This window comes from Raphanus sativus, chromosome 5, assembly GCF_000801105.2.
Source record: "Raphanus sativus cultivar WK10039 chromosome 5, ASM80110v3, whole genome shotgun sequence".
NCBI lineage: Eukaryota > Viridiplantae > Streptophyta > Magnoliopsida > Brassicales > Brassicaceae > Raphanus > Raphanus sativus.
In genome coordinates this window covers 6,888,934-6,911,318 of record NC_079515.1, presented here as the reverse complement: position 1 = coordinate 6,911,318, position 22,385 = coordinate 6,888,934, and the positions used below count along the sequence as shown (strand labels likewise).

The 22,385-nt window shown below is 35.8% G+C and overlaps 4 protein-coding genes and 1 pseudogene across 5 annotated transcripts; 3 read left to right on the top strand and 2 right to left on the bottom strand.

Moving 5' to 3' along the window:
* Positions 1 to 4,863: 4,863 nt before the first annotated feature.
* LOC108856460 (protein high chlorophyll fluorescent 107) lies at positions 4,864 to 7,671 on the top strand. Its single transcript, XM_018630265.2, has 8 exons — positions 4,864 to 5,489; positions 5,557 to 5,700; positions 5,774 to 6,079; positions 6,154 to 6,213; positions 6,295 to 6,540; positions 6,640 to 6,750; positions 6,817 to 6,993; positions 7,090 to 7,671. Exons 1-8 carry the CDS (start codon positions 4,959 to 4,961, stop codon positions 7,432 to 7,434), a joined length of 1,920 nt encoding a protein of 639 aa, XP_018485767.2. The 5' UTR covers positions 4,864 to 4,958; the 3' UTR covers positions 7,435 to 7,671.
* Positions 7,672 to 8,128: 457 nt separating this feature from the next.
* On the top strand, positions 8,129 to 9,525 carry LOC108857643 (universal stress protein PHOS32). Its single transcript, XM_018631649.2, has 4 exons — positions 8,129 to 8,414; positions 8,789 to 8,898; positions 9,052 to 9,170; positions 9,274 to 9,525. The coding sequence occupies exons 1-4, from the start codon at positions 8,231 to 8,233 to the stop codon at positions 9,350 to 9,352; spliced, it is 492 nt and encodes a 163-aa protein (XP_018487151.1). The 5' UTR covers positions 8,129 to 8,230; the 3' UTR covers positions 9,353 to 9,525.
* A 123-nt stretch (positions 9,526 to 9,648) lies between these two features.
* Positions 9,649 to 11,467, bottom strand: LOC108860351 (B3 domain-containing protein At3g17010). The gene is made up of 4 exons (XM_018634243.2): positions 11,243 to 11,467; positions 10,515 to 10,806; positions 10,134 to 10,426; positions 9,649 to 10,052 (listed from the first exon to the last, which is right to left on the bottom strand). The coding sequence occupies exons 1-4, from the start codon at positions 11,339 to 11,341 to the stop codon at positions 9,792 to 9,794; spliced, it is 945 nt and encodes a 314-aa protein (XP_018489745.1). The 5' UTR covers positions 11,342 to 11,467; the 3' UTR covers positions 9,649 to 9,791.
* A 752-nt stretch (positions 11,468 to 12,219) lies between these two features.
* LOC108858069 (F-box/kelch-repeat protein At3g16740-like) lies at positions 12,220 to 15,852 on the top strand (annotated as a pseudogene).
* A 1,765-nt stretch (positions 15,853 to 17,617) lies between these two features.
* LOC108862819 (calmodulin-binding transcription activator 6) lies at positions 17,618 to 22,385 on the bottom strand. 2 transcript variants are annotated; one of them, XM_018637069.2, is made up of 12 exons: positions 22,146 to 22,385; positions 21,684 to 21,809; positions 21,472 to 21,587; positions 21,304 to 21,392; positions 21,148 to 21,193; positions 20,895 to 21,000; positions 20,203 to 20,322; positions 19,813 to 20,120; positions 19,037 to 19,740; positions 18,405 to 18,954; positions 18,026 to 18,319; positions 17,618 to 17,939 (listed from the first exon to the last, which is right to left on the bottom strand). In XM_018637069.2, the coding sequence occupies exons 1-12, from the start codon at positions 22,210 to 22,212 to the stop codon at positions 17,910 to 17,912; spliced, it is 2,556 nt and encodes an 851-aa protein (XP_018492571.1). In that variant the 5' UTR covers positions 22,213 to 22,385; the 3' UTR covers positions 17,618 to 17,909. The 2 variants fall into 2 exon arrangements, with proteins under 2 accessions (XP_018492571.1, XP_018492572.1); XM_018637070.2 differs by having other exon boundaries at positions 20,203 to 20,319.

The window sequence follows — 22,385 nt, the reverse complement described above, 5'->3', positions numbered from 1 at the left end:
ATGTTTTGACAATTATGAAAGAAAAGATATCGAAGTTAGCTGGTCGGGAAAATAATGTTGATGGTTGTGATGTTAGAGGGTCATTGTGAGGTGTCCCAATTAGTAAAACAACCACTAGAATGAGATAAAAAGATGGCTTTTCACAAAGTATTGGAAATGGTTTATCACCAGTAATGGTCTAAATCTAGTAGTTCGATGAAAATGCACTACAAGTTCACAATGGTTTTGTTTACGTGGTATATGAGGCTATGAGCTTCTAATATACATTGAACCAACAAAAGATATCACATTAAGTGTTTGGATTTAACATTCACACAATAACAACTCATCGACTGGCCGCTATGTCAAAAATGATACTGTATCGATGCACTTTGAAAAGCTGTACTATCTATCCTTAATTTACATTCCATGCATTGTATATTAATATATACACATCTAGTTATATAAACACAACTAGAGTTTTTTTTGTTGCTTAAGAAACTTATCTCAACTCAGTTTAGTCTAAACTTTCACAAAATTAGAATTATATATAGCTTAATATTAGCATATTTGGAACGTCGTGCATTGTTATATGCAAGTTTAAGTTATCTTCTTACTTGTATACCTTTCTAGCTAGGGTAAAACATAAATCATAAATAACCTAGAAACGAGGATAAAAATCTGTGTTTAAGATTTGAAGGAATTTTGTTTCTCACGGAAGAATGTATATGTAAACACCAATACACTCCAGCTGGAGTGCCCGCCCTAGGTTCGAGTCGTCTTGGCCACCTTCCCGCCTATAACCGTGCGTGCCCGGATGGAAGGCCTCGTGTGGATTAGTCTGGGCTTACCGCCTGGGAACCCCCACGGTTATCAAAAAAAAAGAAAAAAAAAACACAACTAGAACTAGCTTTTTGTTTAACATATACTAGATTTTAACCCGCACGTTCGTGCGGATATATTTATATTTTTTAAATATATTTTATATTATTAAAAATGTTTTAAATATATAATTTCTATTTTAGTGTTATATATTGTATTACTATATCATATTATTGTTTATATTTCTTATTCAGTATTATTAATATATAATAGTTTTTAAAAAAAAAATTACTTTGTTATTGATTTTTATTACTTACTAATATATTTTCGAGTTAGGTAAAATAAAATAAAAATATGAAATACTCAAATAGAGAACCCCATTCAAATTATGTTGTTTTCTTTAATTTAAACATTTTGCATATAATACATTTTTAAATTTTATTTATTTATATTATAGAAAATAAATATGACTAAAATAATTATATTTACATGTTGTGTTTAAGAAAATATACTTTAACATATCTCATTTTAGTATTTTACGGGATTTATTTATTTTAAATAATATAATCCTATTGTTTTAGTAAACTTTATACATAGTAGTATCTATCATACTATTTTATTAAATTTATTATATAGGATATTTGTTTTGGATGTTATGATATTAAGTTCTATTTTTTTTAAAATTAAGACGTCAAAACATTAGGTTACTTTAAATTTTTACAACATATATAGTTAGTTTTTTTCAGGTACATTTCAAAAAGTTAATCTTTATTATCCATGATTTTGTCTTTTGTAAAATTTGAAATATTATCATTTTGAGTTTGAATATTTATTTTCAAAATAATATATTTTTTCGAGACAACTTTGGAAAATTACACAACTATTTGAGTTTGGAATAATACATGAATTTTGAATTTGTTTTGGTACTACATTACTGTATTATTTTATAAAATATTTGAATTTTTGGTGATATTTTTAATTCTTTTATCAACAAATTTTGTTACAATTAAAATAACATAAAATTTATAATTAAAATTTGATTTTTGTCACTAATATTTTAAATGAATTACTGAAATTTCATATTTTACTAATAACATATTTTTAAATAGTATATGAACTAAAGGTTATTATATACTATTATATTTTTGTATATAAACATTTTTAAGCAATATATTGCTAATAGTTTCAAAATAAATAAAAAGATAATGTATGGCTGTAAATATAAAATTTTAACTTATGTTAATACATTTATTTTAATATAAAAGTATTATATAGTTTACGAAGTTTAATCCATTATAATGATGATCAATAATTTATTTAAGTTAAAAAATAAAATAATTTTTTTTTGTTAATTTACCTATTTAATATATTTTTAATATTTAATTCATATAGCACTTCTATTTTTATATAATACGGAATATATCATAGAATCTATAAAAAAAGTTAGTATAAAGAATTTTTTATTTTCTTTTTTATAATAAGTTTTAGTTAAATTTACTTATAATAATATTATATTACTAATTTCGAAATATATTAATGTGTTATTTATAAAAAAATATTTAAATTTTAAACTAAGATTTTGTTAGATTCTTTCTCAACAGATTTTATTATAACTAAAAAATCAAATTTATAGTTGGTTTATTGTTAATATATTTATAGTTGGTTTATTGTTAATACAAATAATCAAATATGTCATATTGACTAATTCTTTAAGTGGTCCTACTATGACTTGTTAATAGTAGATAAAAATAGAACTCTAAATTAATAGATTAGATACTATATAAAGCTGTTCGGAGATTTGTAGGAAACTCAACCACTTGGACTCTTGTTATAAAACTGGCTAAACCACAAGAAAAGGGAAAATAAATCAGAGCTCATGACTGAACAAAATCTTAAAAGTCATGGGGGGAGGGGGGATCCTGGATTCAATTTTTCTTTTGAATTAAATTGTCGTTGTTTAATTAGTTCGGATTTGGATTTCTGTTTAGTAGTTAACACAACAATGAGATATAACAAACGATCCGTTATCCGTACATCCCTGAAATTGAAATCAGTAGGAAGGTATTTTAAATTTGGATTAAACAATGTGACAACCATTCCAATTTGTAACATTAAATGCATTTTCTCCTCTTCCCCTCCTCCGGAAACAACTATCAACCGATTTATATTAGAGAAAAATGTTAAGGGTGAATTTGGTTTACTCTGTGATAGTATATGGATATTTAACTAATTACTAGATATTAACATGCGCTTTGCAAATACGAAATACTTTATGATAAAAAATTTCACTATTAGCTTAATAAATATTTAGTTAATTTGTAAAAAATTTGTGTATTTAAAATAATTTTGTATTTAAATCGGTGTTTTTCAATTCTATTCTGACTCACGGTCAACCCGGTTAATGTGGTGATCCGATAATTCAGTTTAAGTTTTGTAAAAATATATATATATTTAAAACTGTAAAATCTTTAAAATCCGAGATTAATTGATTGACTAATATGTAATCTAATTTGTTTTTAAATTATTATAGTTTCATAATTTGTCACCTTTTCACGAATTTTTTTAAAATTAACCGTTTGAAATTTTATAAAATTATGACGTTTCTACAAAATTTTGATAGAAAAAATGATAGATGTAAAATACTTAACTTAATATGTCTTATTGTATTACTCCTCTAATATAACTTAATTAACTTTATTATAACTGTTTTGTGTAATTTATTTTTTTATAATTTTATTTATATTATAATCAGTTTAAATTTTTTGTTTACAATTAGTATTTTTTCTACTTTATAGTTAAATTTACCTTAAATCATTAATATATATTTCTTTATACTATTATCTATACTTCCAAAGGATACTATGCAACAAGGAAAACTATCAACGCGATTCTTGAGTTCAAACAATATAAAACATTATGCCCCATCTTCTTAATAATTCTTAATAATTTTCTTCAGAATTATTTAGATAAAGAAAATAAAAAATCAAATAAATTATAAAACAGCGAAATAAATCAAACTTGTTTTATTTTTGCAGTTTACATACTACATAAACATTTAAATCAATAACAAGTCAATTAGATTAACAGATTATTTTATTTATATTTTTCAAATAATATGTTATATCATTTATTTAAGTAATATAATAATTCAATAAAAATAAATGCTAGTATTATGAATAGGTCCAAATTTAAATGACAATTTTCCAACAGTAAATAAAAATTAGGATTCTATTTTAATAGATTAGATATTTCCTCTTAAAAAACAAATCATTCAATAAATTTTTATTTTTAAGAAATAGAAAACCTTACAAAAAAAGAATCGTGTGCATGAAAAGTAAGAGTCCATTACAAAATCATTCAATAAATTTTTTTTTTTTTTTTTTTTTTTTTTTTTTTGCTAAAAGGCAGCGTCACAGTTTCACGTTTCGACACTGCTTTTGTCTCTTTATTTGTTGTTATTGAATTTTTTTTCCTTTTTCTTGTTTGTTTGCTTTGGAGCTCTATCATGAATTCGTAACCTACCATTGTTCTCGAGTATCACATTATTACATAAACATTTTAGCATGAAGACAAAATGATCAACTTATTGTACACACGTAGGTAAAATTTCAGTTTGAACTATTATGACTAGTGGTTACCAAAAAAATAATAATATGACTAGTGCATGTGATCGTTTTGATGATGCATGGGAAAAGAAAAGACTTAAAAAAATTTGAATACATGGTAGACACTAGACGCTGCTGCTGCGCCTCTTGTTTGGTCTAATCTCTGACGATATATGAGTGGATGACTACAAACTTAAACATGCACCTACCCGGACTGGATTTCACTGTTCTTACCGCTAAGAATCGTCTTCAGAACTCGAAACCAATAAAATCTCACCACGTGTCAAATGAAATCCAATTCAGCTAAGCCACCCAAAAAGCTAGCAACGTGGCGGGATACTACACCAGTAAGTATCCTCAATCCAAACTTACCAAATAACCCTTCCTTAGACATCTATAATTATTAAAATACATAAAATCTGAAATCAACGTAGGGGCAACATCGTAATTTTGGACCATCATTCTTCTTCTTGTCCGAACGAACCTCCTCCATGAAAGCTCACAACAGTTTTAACAGTAAAACTTGTTTTTTTGTTCTTCTAAGTCTAAACAATGCACTTCATGGTGCCGACTTCTTCATCTTCATCCCCATCTCCGGCCAACACTTCTTCCTTCTCTCTCTTATTCCTCTCTCCGGAGAATCTCTGCAGACCACCGGCGAGACTCCACATCGGAATCCATGGAATCTCCGGACACTCATCAAAGAACACTTCTCTATGTCACGCAGTCGTCGACAGGCCTTCTCCCAACGTACCATCGCAGAAGGAATCTCCGGACGGTGACGCTGAGGGAGTGCTGGTAGTTCGCCGGCCGTCGCTGGAGACTTCCGGCGATGACGGAGACGAAGAAGGAGAGGGAGAGAAAAGGTATCGAGCGAAGATCGACGCCGGTCTGAGCAAGATAGCGAAGAAGATGCCGATATTCGAGCCGGAGAGATCGGAGTCTTCGTCGTCTTCCTCGGCGGCGGCCGTCGCGAGGGCGCAGGAGAAGCCTCTCGCGGTGAACCTCGACTTGTCTCTGTACAGAGCTAAGTTTCTCGCGAGGAGTTTCAGATACAAAGACGCTGAGAAGATTCTTGAGAAGGTATAAACATCATTCAATAAAAGTCAAATTCGTAATGATTCTTATGATATCTCGTTTGGTATTAAAGTGTATAGGTTACTGGCCGGAGGATGGGAGACCGTACGTGGCATTAGGGAAGATACTGACCAAACAAACCAAGCTGTCCGAAGCAAGAATAGTTTATGAGAAAGGGTGTCAAGCTACACAAGGAGAGAATGCATACATTTGGCAGGTTTGCTACTTTATCTTTGATTTTCGACACTTTATGTTTCTCACTACGTTGTTGTTTAATTTGGAACACACAGTGTTGGGCTGTGTTGGAGAACAGATTGGGGAATGTAAGGAGAGCTAGAGAGCTGTTTGATGCAGCAACGGTGGCTGATAAGAAGCATGTAGCGGCTTGGCATGGATGGGCGAACTTGGAGATAAAACAAGGGAATATTAGCAAAGCGAGGAACCTGCTCGCCAAAGGCCTCAAGTTTTGCGGAAGGAACGAGTATATATACCAGACGCTTGCCTTGTTAGAGGCTAAAGCTGGGAGGTATGAGCAGGCGAGGTACCTGTTCAAGCAGGCCACCATATCCAATTCCAAGAGCTGTGCTAGTTGGTTGGTAAGTGGTTTTTGTTGCATCATCGAACATGTTTCTTCATAATAGTTAGGACATGTTTGCTCCACTGTCTGTAGGCATGGGCACAGTTGGAGATACAGCAGGAAAGATTCCCAGCTGCTAGAAAGCTTTTCGAGGTAAGAACAGTGCAGGCTGTATATATATCATATGGAAGCTTCATGATCTGAGTTTTTTTTGTTTTGTTTTTGTTTTAATAGAAAGCTGTTCAGGCAAGCCCTAAGAATAGGTTTGCGTGGCACGTGTGGGGAGTGTTTGAAGCTGGAATAGGAAATGTTGAGCGTGGAAGAAAGCTGCTGAAGATAGGTCATGTGCTGAATCCAAGAGACCCGGTTCTCCTTCAGTCCCTTGGCTTACTGGAGTATAAACACTCATCTGCTAACCTTGCTCGGGCTTTACTAAGGAGAGCATCAGAGCTTGATCCTAGACATCAACCTGTTTGGATTGTAAGTATTACATTATTCAATCTGGCTATAGCGTATTAAAGATTCTTTATAATCTATGGAAGAGAGCATGATCGGTGAAAGTGTGTATGCTGGGTATAGGCTTGGGGTTGGATGGAGTGGAAAGAAGGAAACACAACAACAGCTAGAGAACTTTACCAAAGAGCTCTCTCCATTGATGCATCTACTGAAAGTGCCGCTCGTTGTCTTCAGGTAAACAGTACTTATCAACCAAAAGCTTGTTGGAATAATAAATTAGCCTGCTCTATGTGTTTACAGGCGTGGGGAGTTTTAGAGCAGAGAGCAGGAAACCTATCAGCAGCAAGAAGATTGTTCAGATCATCACTGAACATAAACTCACAAAGCTACGTTACATGGATGACATGGGCACAACTTGAGGAAGATCAAGGAGATTCAGACCGTGCTGAGGAAATCCGTAACCTCTATTTCCAACAAGTAATCATCTCTTTTTTTTTTTTACACTTCCTAGTAAGAGTTATTATTCATCTCATGTTGATAAGCTTTTTGTTTCTTCTTTCGTTGCAAAAACAGCGGACAGAGGTTGTTGATGATGCTACGTGGGTCACGGGATTCTTGGACATAATTGACCCCGCTTTAGACACGGTTAAGAGGCTCTTGAACTTTGGTCAGAACAGTGACAACAACAACAGCCCGTTAAATGATACACTTAAGTACATGGGTGGAGCCAAGGATGGTCAATCTAATCAGGTAGCAGGAGGTTCTGTGGGAGGACGTGAGGATACTGAAACTGGGAGTGGGTTTAACCTGGATGCGTTTTTGCGTGAGAAACTGTCGTTGGATCCGAAGAAGATAGAGGTTAATCTTGATTCTCAGAGGCTAGGGAGATTCATTAGAGGGAGAACAAGTGGTGCTTGAGAGAAGGTTTTATACTTTTGGGGGGGGGTTGGGGGGAGGGGAGGGACTGTAAAGATGAAAATACTGTTAACTTTGGAAGAGTTATAAGGTAGCAATTGTTGGTTTTAAACCAAATTATGATTATAAGATTCAATTTGGTATAGCTTTATGCAGCTCATTGTTTACTTTAGTTTTTTTGTAACACTTGCCGAGGAGGAAACCAAACTATACTTAAAAAGAATATATATTTCAGGATGATCAGCTTATCTAGTGTCCGTTGGAAAACGAGTGGTTCCTTGTGACCTCTGTCTCAGCTAATAGCCGTGGCCGGCTGTGTGTGAAATCACCAGCGTTCTCAAGATTTGAACATTCATTATTACCGTAAGATCTGATAAACTGATTTGGTAGTATATGTTATGATTATAAAAAGAGAGAAAAAAAAAGGAAACAGAATCTGACGGGTTTAAATTAAAGTATGAGAGTCTGTTTGACTTGTGTCAAAATAAGTGGGACCCTAACATTAACCTTGTCCGTTTACTATTTTCTGTGAAGTATTTAAACCACTTGTTTAGTGAGCTGTTCTAATTCGAAGGCTACGATCATCTGAGAATCTATCCAACGGTCAGTAAGTAATACATATCATAGGACAGCGTCACAGAGGATCTTGTTTCCCTGGTCTAGTCCTTCCCGACCAAACACCATTTGTCTTCGCGTGGCGCTATTTTGCAGAGAGAGAGAGAGAGAGAGAGAGAGAGAGAGAGAGAATCAAGCTTTCGTGTAGTATTCGTACAGAGAGAGAGAGAGAGAGAGAGAGAGAATGGCGGAGAGCGGTGGACGGAGGATAGGAGTGGCGGTGGATTTCTCGGAGTGCAGCAAGAAGGCTCTGAACTGGGCGATCGAGAACTTGGTTCGCGACGGAGATTATCTAATCCTCATCACCGTGGCCCCCAACATGAATTACGAGGAAGGCGAGATGCAGCTCTGGGAGACCGTCGGATCACGTACACTTCCCTTCTCTTATCATCTCCCATTCTCTTCTTTCTTGCGACCTTCTTATTGTTTGTTTTACTGTGAATCGAAGGATGCTTTGTAGAAAATCACGATCCGTGTCAGTTTTAGAGGGTTTAACAGTTCTACTCCGTTTAGCCCTTTTTTTTATCTCATGTAGCAAAAGAATCCCTTGTGTTGGAGGAACTTGGACTTACTCATGCATCGTTTTGACTTGTACTTAAAGAACTCGATAGATTTTGTTTTTACTTAGTTGTTGATTAAGCTTACTTTTGCTCCTGTTGGTTTGAAATAAAGTGTTTCTTAACAATGATCTTTCTTCTTCTTGTTTTGACACTTTTTTTTTTTTTTGTTGTAACGTTTTCAGCGTTGATTCCACTGAGTGAGGTATCTGAAGCTTCCGTGATGAAGAAGTATGGAGTGAAGCCAGATGCTGAAACCCTTGACATTGCCAACACTGCCGCTAGGCAGAAGTCGGTATAAGCTTCTTGTTCCCCCCTCTCTCCTTTCAATAGTAATTTAGTAGTTGCGCGGCGTAACGTATATGAATGATTCTTGGTTTTACAACAAGTGTTTGGTTTGTGTAAAATGAATACGATCCAACTGTTTGTTTTGAAACATGATGAGCAGATTACAGTAGTGATGAAGATATACTGGGGGGATCCTCGTGAGAAGATTTGTGAAGCTGTTGAACATATCCCTCTCTCTAGCCTTGTCATCGGTAACCGTGGCCTTGGTGGCCTTAAGAGGTAAACTATCAAAAAAAAAAAAACATTCCTCCTCTTTATCCTCCAATTCCTCAACATCTCAATGTCACTGACAAGTCTTGTTTCCTTTTTTTATGCAAAACAGGATGATAATGGGAAGTGTTAGCAACCATGTTGTCAACACCGTTGCTTGCCCTGTCACCGTCGTCAAGTCCCACCACTGAGCTTTGTCTTAGAATGACCTGTGGTGTATGTTCTAAGCTTTGTGTGTTGTTGGTTGTGTCTTAAATTCTATTTTCAAACTCTTGTATGTTGTGCATCTTATATGTGTTAATGGGGGTAAAAAAATACTTCACCTTCTAATAAAATAGACTCTTTTGTGAGAGTTTTAGACCAACTGATTTTACTCTATTTAAGCATGTAAATGACTTTTTATTATCTCTGCTGCTAAAGAAAATGACATGTAAATGACCAATTGATCAGCAATCTGCATAATCTCAAGACTAATTTCATAAACAAGATCAAAGTAAGTAAAAGTCTCAAGATTAGTATCATAAACAGATAAAGATAAAAGTGCAACCGACACATAAAACAACACATTAAGCTAAATATCATATTGTCTCCATAGATATAGGGAAACAAGACAATAAAACATTCCTTCCATTAGCCAATCACAGTGATCTCCTTTCTGCTCTTCTTGGTGATGAGGACAAACTCTGTGGGTTTGATGAGCTTGAAGGTACACCTGTCACCGACCTTTAAAGGAAACTCTCGTGCCAATCTACACCATCCACTTGAGAAGACTGTTCGATTCTCCCTCACCAAGCAAAGCACATTCCATGAACACTTCCTCTTCCAGTGATGTATCGTGTACTCCTTAGACTCACTCGTGATATGCTCCACCTCAAACACCCTTGGGAGTAACTGATACCAACAAAAAAAGAAAAGAGCAAAGATTCACATATCACGAGACTGTAATACTGTTGAATTTGTTATAAATCTTACCAAGAACTTGAGGTATGACTTCCGTATGGTGATTTTGAACTCTGGAACACCTTTCTTGATCTTCTTCTTCTTGAATGTTTTGAGTTTCTCAGCTTTCTTCTTTCTGCCTCTGGATGGTTCACCTACTCCCACATAACTCACCACTTTCTTGCTCTTCTTCTTCTTGGATGTTTTAGAAGCCTCAGCTTTCTTCTTTGTGGCTTCGAGCTCAACTCCTTCCACAGACTCGCATGTTTCATCTTCCTTCTTCACGTCCTTGTAGCTGCTCTCACCTTCTTTTTTCTTGACTCCACCTGTTTCCATCATCACAATTAGCAAACAAAAAAAAAATCATTCTTCTTGACAAGCTACTCTGTTTGATTGAAAACAAAATGCTTTTACTGAAAGGAGTTGTTGGAGGGGGTTTTCGTGGTGTGACGATCTCCTTGCCATCGGGATTGTAGATGTTGACGTCGAAACGCATTAGTCCAGTGTGAGTAAAGGTAACGAACTCGTTTTCACCCAAGGCATTGTCGCTCACAAACTGGTTCCATCCAGACTTCTCCATGTAGTAGAACTTCGGGTTCTTCGAGATGTCTACTTCCCATGAGCTTCCCCACTCCGCTCTTATCACCATCTTGTATGACAAGTCATTGTCCGACAGATTTTGCATGAAGTCGTAAGGAAGTGCTCTCTGTTTTTGAACATACAATGAATGAAAAACAGTTAACTTGAAGGCTAAGGTTTCAAATCTTTCACATCTAATCATCCCAAGAAATCAAGAAAAGCAGAGAGAGAGAGAGAGAGAGAGAGAGAGAGAGAGAGAGAGAATATCCGACCATACAGATTCAGAGAGAGAATCAACAACTATAGATGTTTCTGAGTGCAGAAACAAGGACAGAGTTAACAAATGAATACACTGTCCTTAAGAAATCAGTAGAAAGTCTCAACCTTTCATTAAACAACAGCCAAATTAAAAGATTCAAACTTTTCATACACAACAAACTAACGAGATTCAACTTTTCAAAAGCCTTGAGACCCGTTTACCACCAGAGAACCAACGTTTCAAAGACAACCAAAAGATTACAACCTTCAGGACAAGATAAGAGTTTGAAGACAAAAAAAGTTACCATCGATTCAGAGGATAAGTCTGCACTCTGGAAGATCTTGAAGAAGCTCAGTTTCTTCCTTTCTTCCCTAATCCGACCAAATCCACCGTTACGATCCATCTCTCCTTCAACAACTTGCTCTTCTCTTTCACCCAAAACCTCTCTGATTTCTACTTCCTTCTGTCTCTCAGTCCCTCTGAGGCCTCTCTCTGGCTCTTGTAACTAGTAAGTGAGAAAAGTGTGGCTAGTTATCCTTTACAAAGTACTTGGTCCTTTTCATTTATTTTCAAAATAAACTGTGAAAAAGCATCCATGTATAGTCAAAGTAGTGAGTATCTCTGTTGATTTTTAAATGGTGATAGAAAAGACAGAATAGCTGTTACAAAACTGACTTCGCAGACACGCAAAAGCAGAATGCCTGTTTTAGTACCTGAAAATTCCTGATGCGGAAAAAGCACACACTTAATACTTTCCCTTCTTCCGTTTTCTTTTAATAATATTATTATTTAGTACTAAATTTACAGCTAACCTTTTATTAGATTTAATTATTTAAATTTCATTTTATCTTCAGTGACTTTTTATAAGTAAAACGTTTATTTTTCTCTGGCAGTCAAAGGTCAAAGTCTTTTTCTCTATACCAGGATGAGATCATCACCTTCTGAGGATCACTCGATTCACACCAAGGTAATGTGTTTCACAAAGAAAATAAACTCACCACGCATACATGCATAATGCATATATGTATATGTTCAACGCTTTTTATACTGTTATTCTTGTGAATGTTTGACCTTGAAATATATATATATATATATATATATATATATATATTTAGAAATTTGAAACTAAATAAAGTAAATAATTTAGAGATAATGTACTGACTTCATAGTGTTACTATCAGATGAGAAATAGTGTTAATACTGATTTCATAGGTGTTAATAACATAGATTTATACGTACGGATGCATACAATACATAAAGAAAAAAAAACACAATAACAAAAGCGACGATGATATCCGACCTGCCAAGGGATGTGGCAGAGGAGGTGCTCTCTTGGCTTCCGGTTACATCCCTGGGAGGAGTACGATCTACTTGTAAGAAGTGGAACACTTTAACCAAAGATGAGGGATTTATAAAGAAGCACCTCGGTAAGAATCAGCGGAGGAAGGTGGTGATGCTGCTGGACTATAAGGTTTATTTGATGAGCGTTGATCTCCTCACTCCACCGTCTACAGAGCGTATAGGGAAGCTCGTTAGCCTAAACCACAAGGATCCCGCTGCTGCTGCTGATGGAGTCGAGATATCTAACATCTTTCACTGCGACGGTTTATTGTTATGCATCACCGAATACATGACAACCGAGGGGGTTGTGGTTTGGAACCCTTATAGTGGGCAAACAAGGTGGATCGAACCCAGAGATTCTTACAACAAATTTGGCGAGTACGTTCTCGGATACGAGAAGAATTGCTCACTTGTTCGTAGCCACAAAATCTTGAGATATATATATATATTTCTACGACTGGAGTTTAAAGGACCATGTTCATGAGTATGAACTCTACAGTTTGAGCTCTAACTCGTGGAAAGTTGTTGATGTCAACCCTGACTGGACTCTAGGGTATTATCACCTTGGCGTGTCTCTAAAGGGAAACACTTACTGGCTTGCTGAAGAGAAGCTCTCATTAGTTCCAGGAACAGAGATATCAGATCTCCGTGATTTCTTACTCTGTTTTGATTTTACAAAAGAGAGGTTTGGGCCGCGTCTGCCTCTGCCTTTTCACTCCTTTGACGAGATAGTGACCATCTCTAGTGTTAGAGAAGAGCAGCTTGCTGTGCTATATCAGGAAGGAGGTATTTCTCCATACACGGTCAAGATTTGGATTAGTAGCAAGATCGAGCCCAATGCAGTGTCGTGGAACAAGCTGTTCCTAAGTGTTGGATATGAAACCACTCACTGGTTTTCTGTTTCATTTTACCGGTGAGAGTTTCTTCGTTGACGAGGAGGAGGAGGTGGCAGTGGTTCTTGATAAAGCCAGAAGTAAGTTTTGCTTCACTCACAACATTGCTTGCATCATTGGTAAAAATGGACACTTCAAACAACTCGATGTTCAAGTCATATCCCACTTGTGTGCTCTTATGTTCCAAGCTCTGTGGACATCATGTAAACTGCAAACCACTAAGGCACATACAAGAGTATCTATAAATTTGTTGTTGTCCGTTTTCTTTTCTTTTTTTTTTCCCACCTTTTTATATGGTATCTGATCATGTCCTATGGTTTCTTTACTTTTGTTCATCTTATTTATATTTCCAATCAAAATACTTCTGTGTTGTGATCTTGTATGGCTTCTTCCACCATGTATTTGGTATCATCTGCTCTCGTAACTATGATGAAGCAGGTGAAGATAGTAAGAGGAGTGAAATACAAAAAAAAAAGAGTGCAGAGAGATTGGTAAGGAAAGCTATGATGATGCGTTGGGGTATGAAAAGAAAAGCATAGCCATGGATGATATCCTCTGCTCTTGGTCTCTTCTTTCACCCTTGTTAATTTAACTCTTCTTTAACCTCTAATAACCCATCAATTTTTTTTCAGCTTCAACAACCAAGATGTGATACATATGCATTTACATAGTGTATATATATGCTTGATGATGTTAAGAGAGTGTTTGAGATTAGAAAATGTGTATGTAATGGTCATTGCTCTTGGAATCACAAATGATGAGGATAAAGAGCATTAAACCATTACAACAACAAAAAAAATGCTAGAAACCAAAACTCAATACATCATAGGTGGCCTCTTTTCCAAAGTTTGACTTCAAGAATTCCTCAGCGTTCTCCACACAGACATCAATAAGCGCTGTCCAGCAAATTCAAGAATGTCTCATGAGTGGTACTGTAGTAAGAAAACTAAATTTGCAAAATTTATAAGTTTGTACTAGCAGCTTATTCTAATCAAGCGTATTGATATCATGAAGCCTAATGCTAGAACTTGAGGTTGGAGGAAAGGTTGAATCTGTGTCAGGGGTACCCATGTGGTATGTGGGTGTGATAATGACAAATCCTAAATGATTTGTATAGTTGACAGCGGTAAACTCTCCTCTCAACAATAAGTACATTATGAAGCTCAAGACGACTCAGTGTATATGGCATCAATGGCTCACCTAAGTTATATTTGCTATGAAATTGGCCCCAGAAGCCAACATCATCAAAAATTTCATATGAAGCCAACATCATCAAAAATTTCATATGCAAGACGGAGATACAATCCATCTTCAACCAAAGGGTGAACCGGTACCGTGGTGAGAGGTAGTTTTTCTCTAACCCAAAATATATATTATATCTGAAATTGATTTTTTTTTGTTTTACCCGAGTTAGTATAACCATCGAATCTCTGAATCGTGTAGTATAGCGTCAACAAATCCAAAGTTTTTTTAAAAATGAAAATGTTTATCAGTCTTTTTTTTAAACGCTAGTTTTTATATATATGAAGGAGGTACAAAGGATCAAGTACAATCAATAAGAAGGTGATAGAGAGTATCAACCTTAAACAAAAAGATGAGTAAGCCAAATAGGATAACCCACAGATATATATGATTGAAAAAGATCCTTCGTGATGACACTTCGCGCAATAAGCTTAGCCCAAGTAAGTGTTGATGAGAGTGAGATGCTACTTGCCGGTCAGTAAAATCCTGCAGCCAACCAAGGAGATATATCGACAAATGTAAACAACTTTCAGTAACAAAAACTTTGAAAAAAATTAGAAGTAATTGTTAGGAGAAGAAAAATATAAACAATTAAAAACTAATAACTTTTGTTTACTACTTTAGTTAGAACGCGAACATCAGTCTTTCTGTCCCAACGTTCATTGTCTAGTTTATATTGATTAGCCTTGCATTCGTGATAATTGGAAGATTCTCTCTATCTGCATGTGAAAAAACGAAGATGAGTTAACTCTGTTTCTTTACTCTGTATTTGTTCTTTTTAGGGACTTAAAACAGCTATCACTGAAGGAGTTGTTGTTAACAGAGGCTGTGTTTGTGTACCTTCGAAAGCTCTTCTCGCTGTTAGCTTTTGTCTTTGACATGCGTGAAAGGTAACAAATAGTGTGACTGAAATGATCATAGATGATCATGTTTATAAAAATGAACCAGGGTAGAGAGATTATTAGTCCTTCTCGCCTTCACTATATTATGTTTTTTTTTGGTTCCTCGTGGAAAACAGGTTTCAGCTGCTGGTTATGATCGTCAGGGTGTTGCAGACCATGCTAATAACCTGGCTACCAAAATCCGAAACAATCTGACCAATTCAACGAAGGCACTTGGTGTTGACATTTTGACAGGATTTGCAAGTGTTCTGGTCAGTACGTGCTTTTCTTTGCAAGTGTGTTTATTGAAGAAAGAAACTTCGTGGCTTTATCCAAGGTAAAACTAAACATAAAACACGGACGAGGATGATTCAAGAAAATATGATGAGAAACAAGCTTCCGTGATTAAACTTAATAGTTTGATCTACAAGCCCTTCACCCATTGAGAATATTTATGCTTGAATCTTGTCTTTGGTTTCACGTATACTTGTTTAATAAAGGATTTCAAAATTTCTATGTACATGAATTTAAGCAATGGTAAGAATCCTGATAAATAAAAGTTCTAAAAGACTCATCAACATAGGAAGTTATAATCACAATCATGAATATCTTCTTTGATGACCTCAAATCTAGAAAGGAAACATTCTGTTTTTGTGTGTCGACCGACACTTTCTCAAAACCCTTGACCACAACAAACTCTTCCTTGGGAGCAAAACAACCTCCAAAGCCAAGCAAAGAAGAAGAAACAATGGTAGATAAGGAGAAGTAGAAGTAGAAGAAGGAGAAGTTAGAAGGAGAGGAGCAAGAGAAATACTTTCGAAAAAGTATGGCAGGAGGAAGATAAATCTGCTTTGTTAAAAGGTTTTATCACGGGTCTACTGGATTAGACCCTTGTGAGAAGAAAAACATGTTGGCCTTTTAATGAATTGAAGTCTTCGATCAGGTTTGATGTCACTGAACTCAGTTTTATGAGAAGATCAGAAAACTCCAATACCTTTAAACACATGATAAAGTATACATGCATTATTTATATATTTAGAAATTTTAAGTAAAAACTTGAGAACAAACTCAAAAAAATTGTATATGTATTTGAACTGATAAAAAGATACAAACAACATTTTATATTTGATCACTGCAACTATGCAAGCAAGAAAATATTGATATGAGCATCGAGAAAGGTTTTGGATTAACCACAAATAAGCATGAGTGGCTAGCAACAAATAACTCGCAATTAGTGGGTGCATGGAACAAGTTTTGTGCATTTGATAGGATTTTATATGGTTTATGTAAACTTTGTGTTGTGACTTGTGATTCAGACTGGAATTGATTATATAATAATTTTATAAAAGTTTTGCTATATAAACACCTTTAAACATCTTTAAATTCAGAATGTCTATAACATAAAGTATACTTTTATTTTGTGTATGGCATTGAAAACTTTAGGCATAGATTTGATGACAGTGTAACTTTATTGAAATGCAACTTTGTTTGCTAGCTAAAACTCATAGTTGCAATAACTATATATATCAACCTTCATTTAATCATAATAAGATTTTTATTAAATAAATATTTAGTGACCTTACATTTAAAAGAAAAAGACTAAAGTAATTTAACATGAAACTAATACATAATCAAAGGTTAATTTATTATAATTAAATAACAAATAATTAATTAAAATAGTCATCCACATACAACGTTATCATATTACAAGAAATAAAGAACTCATTCTTTAAAAAGACTCGGTGATATCTTAATCATATGCAAAGATGTCTCACACCTAAAACAATCTTATTCTATTTGGTTTTGACTATCCAAAAACGATCATTATTATAATGATCTTGCAAAATGACATGTTGTTACAATACTATTGTAAATCAAATGATGTTACAATATCCTTGTAAATCAAAAGATGGTGATGGTCTTGGAGATCAAATTTTATAACCATGTGGATCATGGTAGTTTCAATTTAGACCAAGTATTTTTGGAAGTACATTTCTTTCTCGCAGTTTTTAGGTAGGATAATGAGTTACAACATTTTATTATCTGCAAATATAAGAGAGATAGAGTAATTGCGAAGTTTGAATGCAGAAGAAACCGATGAAGCAGACACAAAAACGGCCCTTGCAAAACTAACTACCTTAAAAGGTTTGGTGTTCGTCTACATGATCATTTTGTCTAATAACAAATCAATAAATAAATAAAATTGGTAAGCTCAATGTATATTTCATTGTTACTAGTAATTAAATGGAATGCCTAACTAAATCCACTTTCTGGCAATTATGTACCTGTTAAGAGATGCAGACATGACCTGCAGGGCTTCCAATGTAAGAATTATTATACAGCTATTTGCATTCTATAAATGTACAAGTCCTACAGGAACTGAATTATAGAAATAGACAAATAACTACATATGTCTAGTTGTTTATTAGTATTTGTTAAATTTGTTTATCATTTCCCATAAAACCACCAACAATAGAGATTGGCTTAGTGATGTAATATTTTATTCTAAACCAGTTTTGGCGAAAGTGGAAAGTAGTTTACAGATCAAGAGCATCAATACTCCACATCAAACACTCTTGGATTCATCTCTCTCCATAGCCACCCATTTTTTGTATCAAATATCATGAAGGAACTCATACTCCAACTGCGTCACACCATCAACAAATACTCTCCGTTTAGTGTGTGTGTATATCTAAACCGAGAGATTCAAAAAGCAAAACATAATTGTACCTGAGTTTCTTCATGAGTGAGTTTCATCCTCCTGTAATCCTCTTGAGCTTTCTTAGACCTGAACATGGCTTGGACCCGCACTACAGATCTCTCGAGCCTCTCCTCTGCTTGTCTCTGACTCGCCTTGTAGAAATCTTCCTCTGCTTTCTCCTCTGCTTCTTCAGCTTCGCTCACTTGGAGTCCTATAAACAATTTTCTCTTGTGTCTCCACCTCATAATTGCCTTCTCCAACACTCCTACCGACCATAAGATCTTCCTGTACTGCTTCCTTGCTTGTAACCCCCTGAATGCAGCCTACAAAACAAAAACAAAAAACAGGCTTTAAACAGACACTCATGAGTTGTAAACTTCAGACAAGACTTTATCCATGCATACATACCTGGATCCTAATTGCTTGACGCCTCATATTCAAGAACTCTCTCCTCATTTTCCATGTTTGGAACCTACACTGAATCCTGTAAGCAGCTTCTATCTTCCTACGCGTATCATATTTCCGGAACGCGTTCTGAATCTTCATCGCCGCGATTATGCTCTTAGCCTCTTCGTCCTTGTTAGCAAACTGGATCACTTTTGACCGTGCCGTCTTCAACGCTTTCTCCCTAAACGCTCCCTGAATCCTAGCCGCTGCTTCCGCAGCCGTTCTGTATGCAGCCAAAGCGTCCTTGAGATTCTGCTCATCGTCAGGGAGAGCTCCTTGGTTTGACATCTCACCCTTGCGAGCCTCAAGGGTTCCACTAATGTTTCCAGCAATCTTCATGGCTACAAACTGAGCTACCAAACATTTCTCAGCAAGGTAAGCAGCTATACCATCAAATCCATTCTGCTGAGCCAGATCAGCCGGCGTGCATCCTCCAAGGTTATCCTTTCTTGAGTCTGTCACCAAGTTTGGTTTAGCCCCAGCAGTGAGAAGTGCAGCCACCATTTTCTCCCTTCAAAACAAAGTTAAGTGAACGGTCACTCTAATTGAGCTAATGACCTCTCGTTACTTTAATAGGGAGAGATATCTTTTACCTTCCGTAGTATGCAGCCCAATGTAGAGCTGTCCATCCTTGCTTATCACGGAAGTCCAACGATAGACCTGACAGCGAGAAGAGCTGGATAGACCAAGTGTATCCAAGAATGGCACAGAGGTGGATCACACCGAGGCCTTTAGAGTCATAGTCCCGTGCGCTGCGACCTTCAAGCACTTTCTCCATTAGCCATTCCTTAATCCTGTTCTTCAGAGTAAGCTCGAAGATGTGATCTTTGGCTTGATCAAACGACACCTTGTTCCCCTGAACAGACTTGATCAGGTAAGCCCAACTGTTCAAGAGATGAGAAGTCTTGTTGGAGAGTTTCTTAGCATCTAGCAAGTTTTCAGGCGTGATGTTGGTGGAGAGGACGTTGAGTTTGTTGGAAGAGGTAAACAGGAGATGTGCAAGTCTGACTTGGAGCTCAAACTCTTCCCATTTGGATTCTTGATCGTTCTTGAAAACGGTCTCGCCACTAAAAACTGGGAGTGGACGGTGTTCAAAGGTGAAACACTGGCTTATTGGCTTGTGTCCGTCTGCACTAAGGTAGAGGTTTACCATGCCAGGAGAGTGAGGAGGTATGAAACAACGGTAGACTCCAGCTTGGACATATTCTGCAGGGACACAAGAGTCGCCACAGATGCAGAAAAGGTTTGAATTCCCGAGATGTTGATAACTGTTGTGCAACAAACCAGTCACCACAATCTGCAGGATCAACATGTAATGTAACGTCCACATTCATATGATTCAGTCCAGTTAAAACCCAATATTTATTACCTTTGTTTTCTCTGAAGAATAGGCCCAAGCAGGTGAAACCTCGGTTATGTTGAACACTTGCTGAGGTAAGTCGGAGTGATGATGAGGAGCTAATGGATCATGGTCAAGTGTAACCATGGCTTCAAAGGACGGATCCTCCAGGGAACCATTAGGGTCGCCGATGAAGGAATCCATCCACTTACCGAAATTCTCTCGGCTTTGCGGACCATTGTTAAGCAAAGCGTCAAGAGATTCATCAGTCACTGTCACATGCTGTGCAGAGTCTTTTGCAGCATTTTGGAGCTGTTCTGAGAAGTATGGCATATCATCTGACCACAACGAGAATGTATTTTCTTTAACTTAACAAACTAATATTCAGAAGAATGTGCTCAAGAATCCTGAATAACTTACCAACGATTGGTGCAGATTGGTCGTGAAGATCAGTTTGTACTAGCAGATCATCCCAATCAAGCGTATTGATATCATGAAGCCTAACCTCATGGGTTTTCACAACCGGAGTGTTGTTGGCTGCTGTGAGCCACCAAAAGAAACCGTGATAAGCGTCCAGATGAAGAACTCAGAGCAAATAGTAAATAGAGAAACTTTAAGGGGAATTTTCAAAAATACCACTTTCAAGATACCATTATTCATCTTTACCACCACTAAAGACACATTTTCAATAATACCTTATTTATTAAAATGGTAAAAACTCTTATATTTTTGTTTTTATATGTTTTTCAAAATTTTAATCCCAAATTCTAATTCCTAAACCTCCAATTCTAAACCCTAAACCCAAAATCTTCAACTCTAAACCCTAAACCCTAAACTATATACCCTAAATTCAATATCCTAAACCCTAAACCCTAAAGTCTAAACTATAAACCCTAAATCCTTAACTCTAAACCCTAAATCTTAAACTCTAAATCCTAAACTATATACCTTAAACCCTAAAACATTAAATCTAAACCCTAAATCCTAAACCTTTAAATCTAGACCCTTCATTAAAAGTAGTGGTAAAAGTGGTTAGTGTAAACATGAAAAGTGGTACTATGAAAATGGTATTTTTGGCAATTTCTCAAACTTTAAAAAGTTTATTTTCTCACCTAGACTATCAGGAATAAAGTCAATATCTTCAACAGCCACAAGATTTGAGGATGAATGAGCAGAGACAGATATTGGAGAGTTTGAGTCCCCTGATGTCGTAGCTGCCTGAACATCATACAAGAGTTTCTCAGAAGGCGGCAAATAAAGCCTACCAATGACTATATAATGTCCAAAATAAACACATATTTGGTCCATTGAAAAACTAGCTAACACAGTAAACATACGCGAGATAAGCAAAAAAGACAAACAAACCTCTTGTGTGTCACGGTAATGTACAAGGACGATGTTCTCTTTAGCCCTGACATAAGAAAAAAGAAGAAGGTACAATCATATAACCTTGGGAATAAACATAGTAGATAAAAGGCTTTTCTAGGAAAGACAAGGCAGTGGTCATTTCTTGATACGTACTTATCTAGTAACCAGTAACACCTTCGAACAAAGGTAGTATTATCTTCACCGTGCGCATAGTACACATGAATCCTTTCCTCGTCACCAACCTATCATCAGACGAAGGACATAAATTATTTGTAAAAAATATATATGAGCTATTTAAGATTTTTTTTGTTTTAAGCTAACTTTGAGGTGTTCGTGAGCTTCTTTAACTGTCCTTCCATCCTTCTTCTTTTTCCAGTTATGACCATCCTTTCTGAAGTTCCTCAACATCTTGCGATCAAACAGTATGATTCTGCCACCTACAGGAACATAACACGGTTATGTTATAAGAACTAACAAGTCATATGGCAAATTGAAGAAACATGCTGAGTGGTTAATTTAAGAAAGATATTTACTAGTAGGTAAGTTGACAGGTTTGACATTGATGGTGAAGTATTTAGGGTTAGAGAGGACAGCGTGGATCTCGTTAGGACGAAGCCACCTGCTTCTTGCTTCCTCCAACATTGTCTGTACATCAAGATCTGCCAACAGAAAAAACACACAACCACAAGAAAAACATGTTTTAAATCAAAGGACGAGGAACCTCAACATCACATACTATAAACTGCAACAAAATTGCCACGTCACCTTAACCGATATATAATACTCTCTCCAAACCCCCAAAAAAGAAGAAGTTCCAAAAAAATGAAAAAAGAAAAGGAATACTTCATTCAGAAAATTATATAAAACTACACTGAAAGAAACTATCAGAACCAACCAGAGTCATGCGATTGAGGAGTCCAACAAGAAACAACAGAAAAGTTAAACAGGAAAAAAACAAACTGAAACTGAATTTACAGAGATTAAGAGGTAATAACCTTGTAAGGTATGGAATCCATGAATCTCTGAGCCGATAAGTCCACCGGAACCACCATCACCATCCATCTTGCTTCACAGTATTCGTTTCTCCCTCGAGCAGAGAAAGTAACACACCGACGAAGAAGAAGCCTAAGAAAGTGAAGTACACATCCAAGAAAAAGTTAGAGACTAGAGAGCGTTTTATCTGGTCCAATATTTCGTCGGGAGAGAGGACGAAGAAAATTAAGAGAGAGAGAATA

Coding starts and splice junctions, on each gene's coding strand:
- LOC108860351 (XM_018634243.2), bottom strand. CDS start 11,341: ATGGATCGTAACGGTGGATTTGGTCGGATTAGGGAAGAAAGGAAGAAA. Junction 10,807..11,242: donor ACTTATCCTCTGAATCGATG/GTAACTTTTTTT, acceptor GTTCAAAAACAG/AGAGCACTTCCTTACGACTT. Junction 10,053..10,133: donor AGTCATACCTCAAGTTCTTG/GTAAGATTTATA, acceptor TGTTGGTATCAG/TTACTCCCAAGGGTGTTTGA.
- LOC108856460 (XM_018630265.2), top strand. CDS start 4,959: ATGCACTTCATGGTGCCGACTTCTTCATCTTCATCCCCATCTCCGGCC. Junction 5,701..5,773: donor AGAATGCATACATTTGGCAG/GTTTGCTACTTT, acceptor TGGAACACACAG/TGTTGGGCTGTGTTGGAGAA. Junction 6,751..6,816: donor GTGCCGCTCGTTGTCTTCAG/GTAAACAGTACT, acceptor ATGTGTTTACAG/GCGTGGGGAGTTTTAGAGCA.
- LOC108862819 (XM_018637069.2), bottom strand. CDS start 22,212: ATGGATGGTGATGGTGGTTCCGGTGGACTTATCGGCTCAGAGATTCAT. Junction 21,194..21,303: donor TGTTACTGGTTACTAGATAA/GTACGTATCAAG, acceptor TTCTTATGTCAG/GGCTAAAGAGAACATCGTCC. Junction 17,940..18,025: donor TCACTCATGAAGAAACTCAG/GTACAATTATGT, acceptor GGTGTGACGCAG/TTGGAGTATGAGTTCCTTCA.
- LOC108857643 (XM_018631649.2), top strand. CDS start 8,231: ATGGCGGAGAGCGGTGGACGGAGGATAGGAGTGGCGGTGGATTTCTCG. Junction 8,899..9,051: donor CTGCCGCTAGGCAGAAGTCG/GTATAAGCTTCT, acceptor CATGATGAGCAG/ATTACAGTAGTGATGAAGAT. Junction 9,171..9,273: donor GGCCTTGGTGGCCTTAAGAG/GTAAACTATCAA, acceptor TATGCAAAACAG/GATGATAATGGGAAGTGTTA.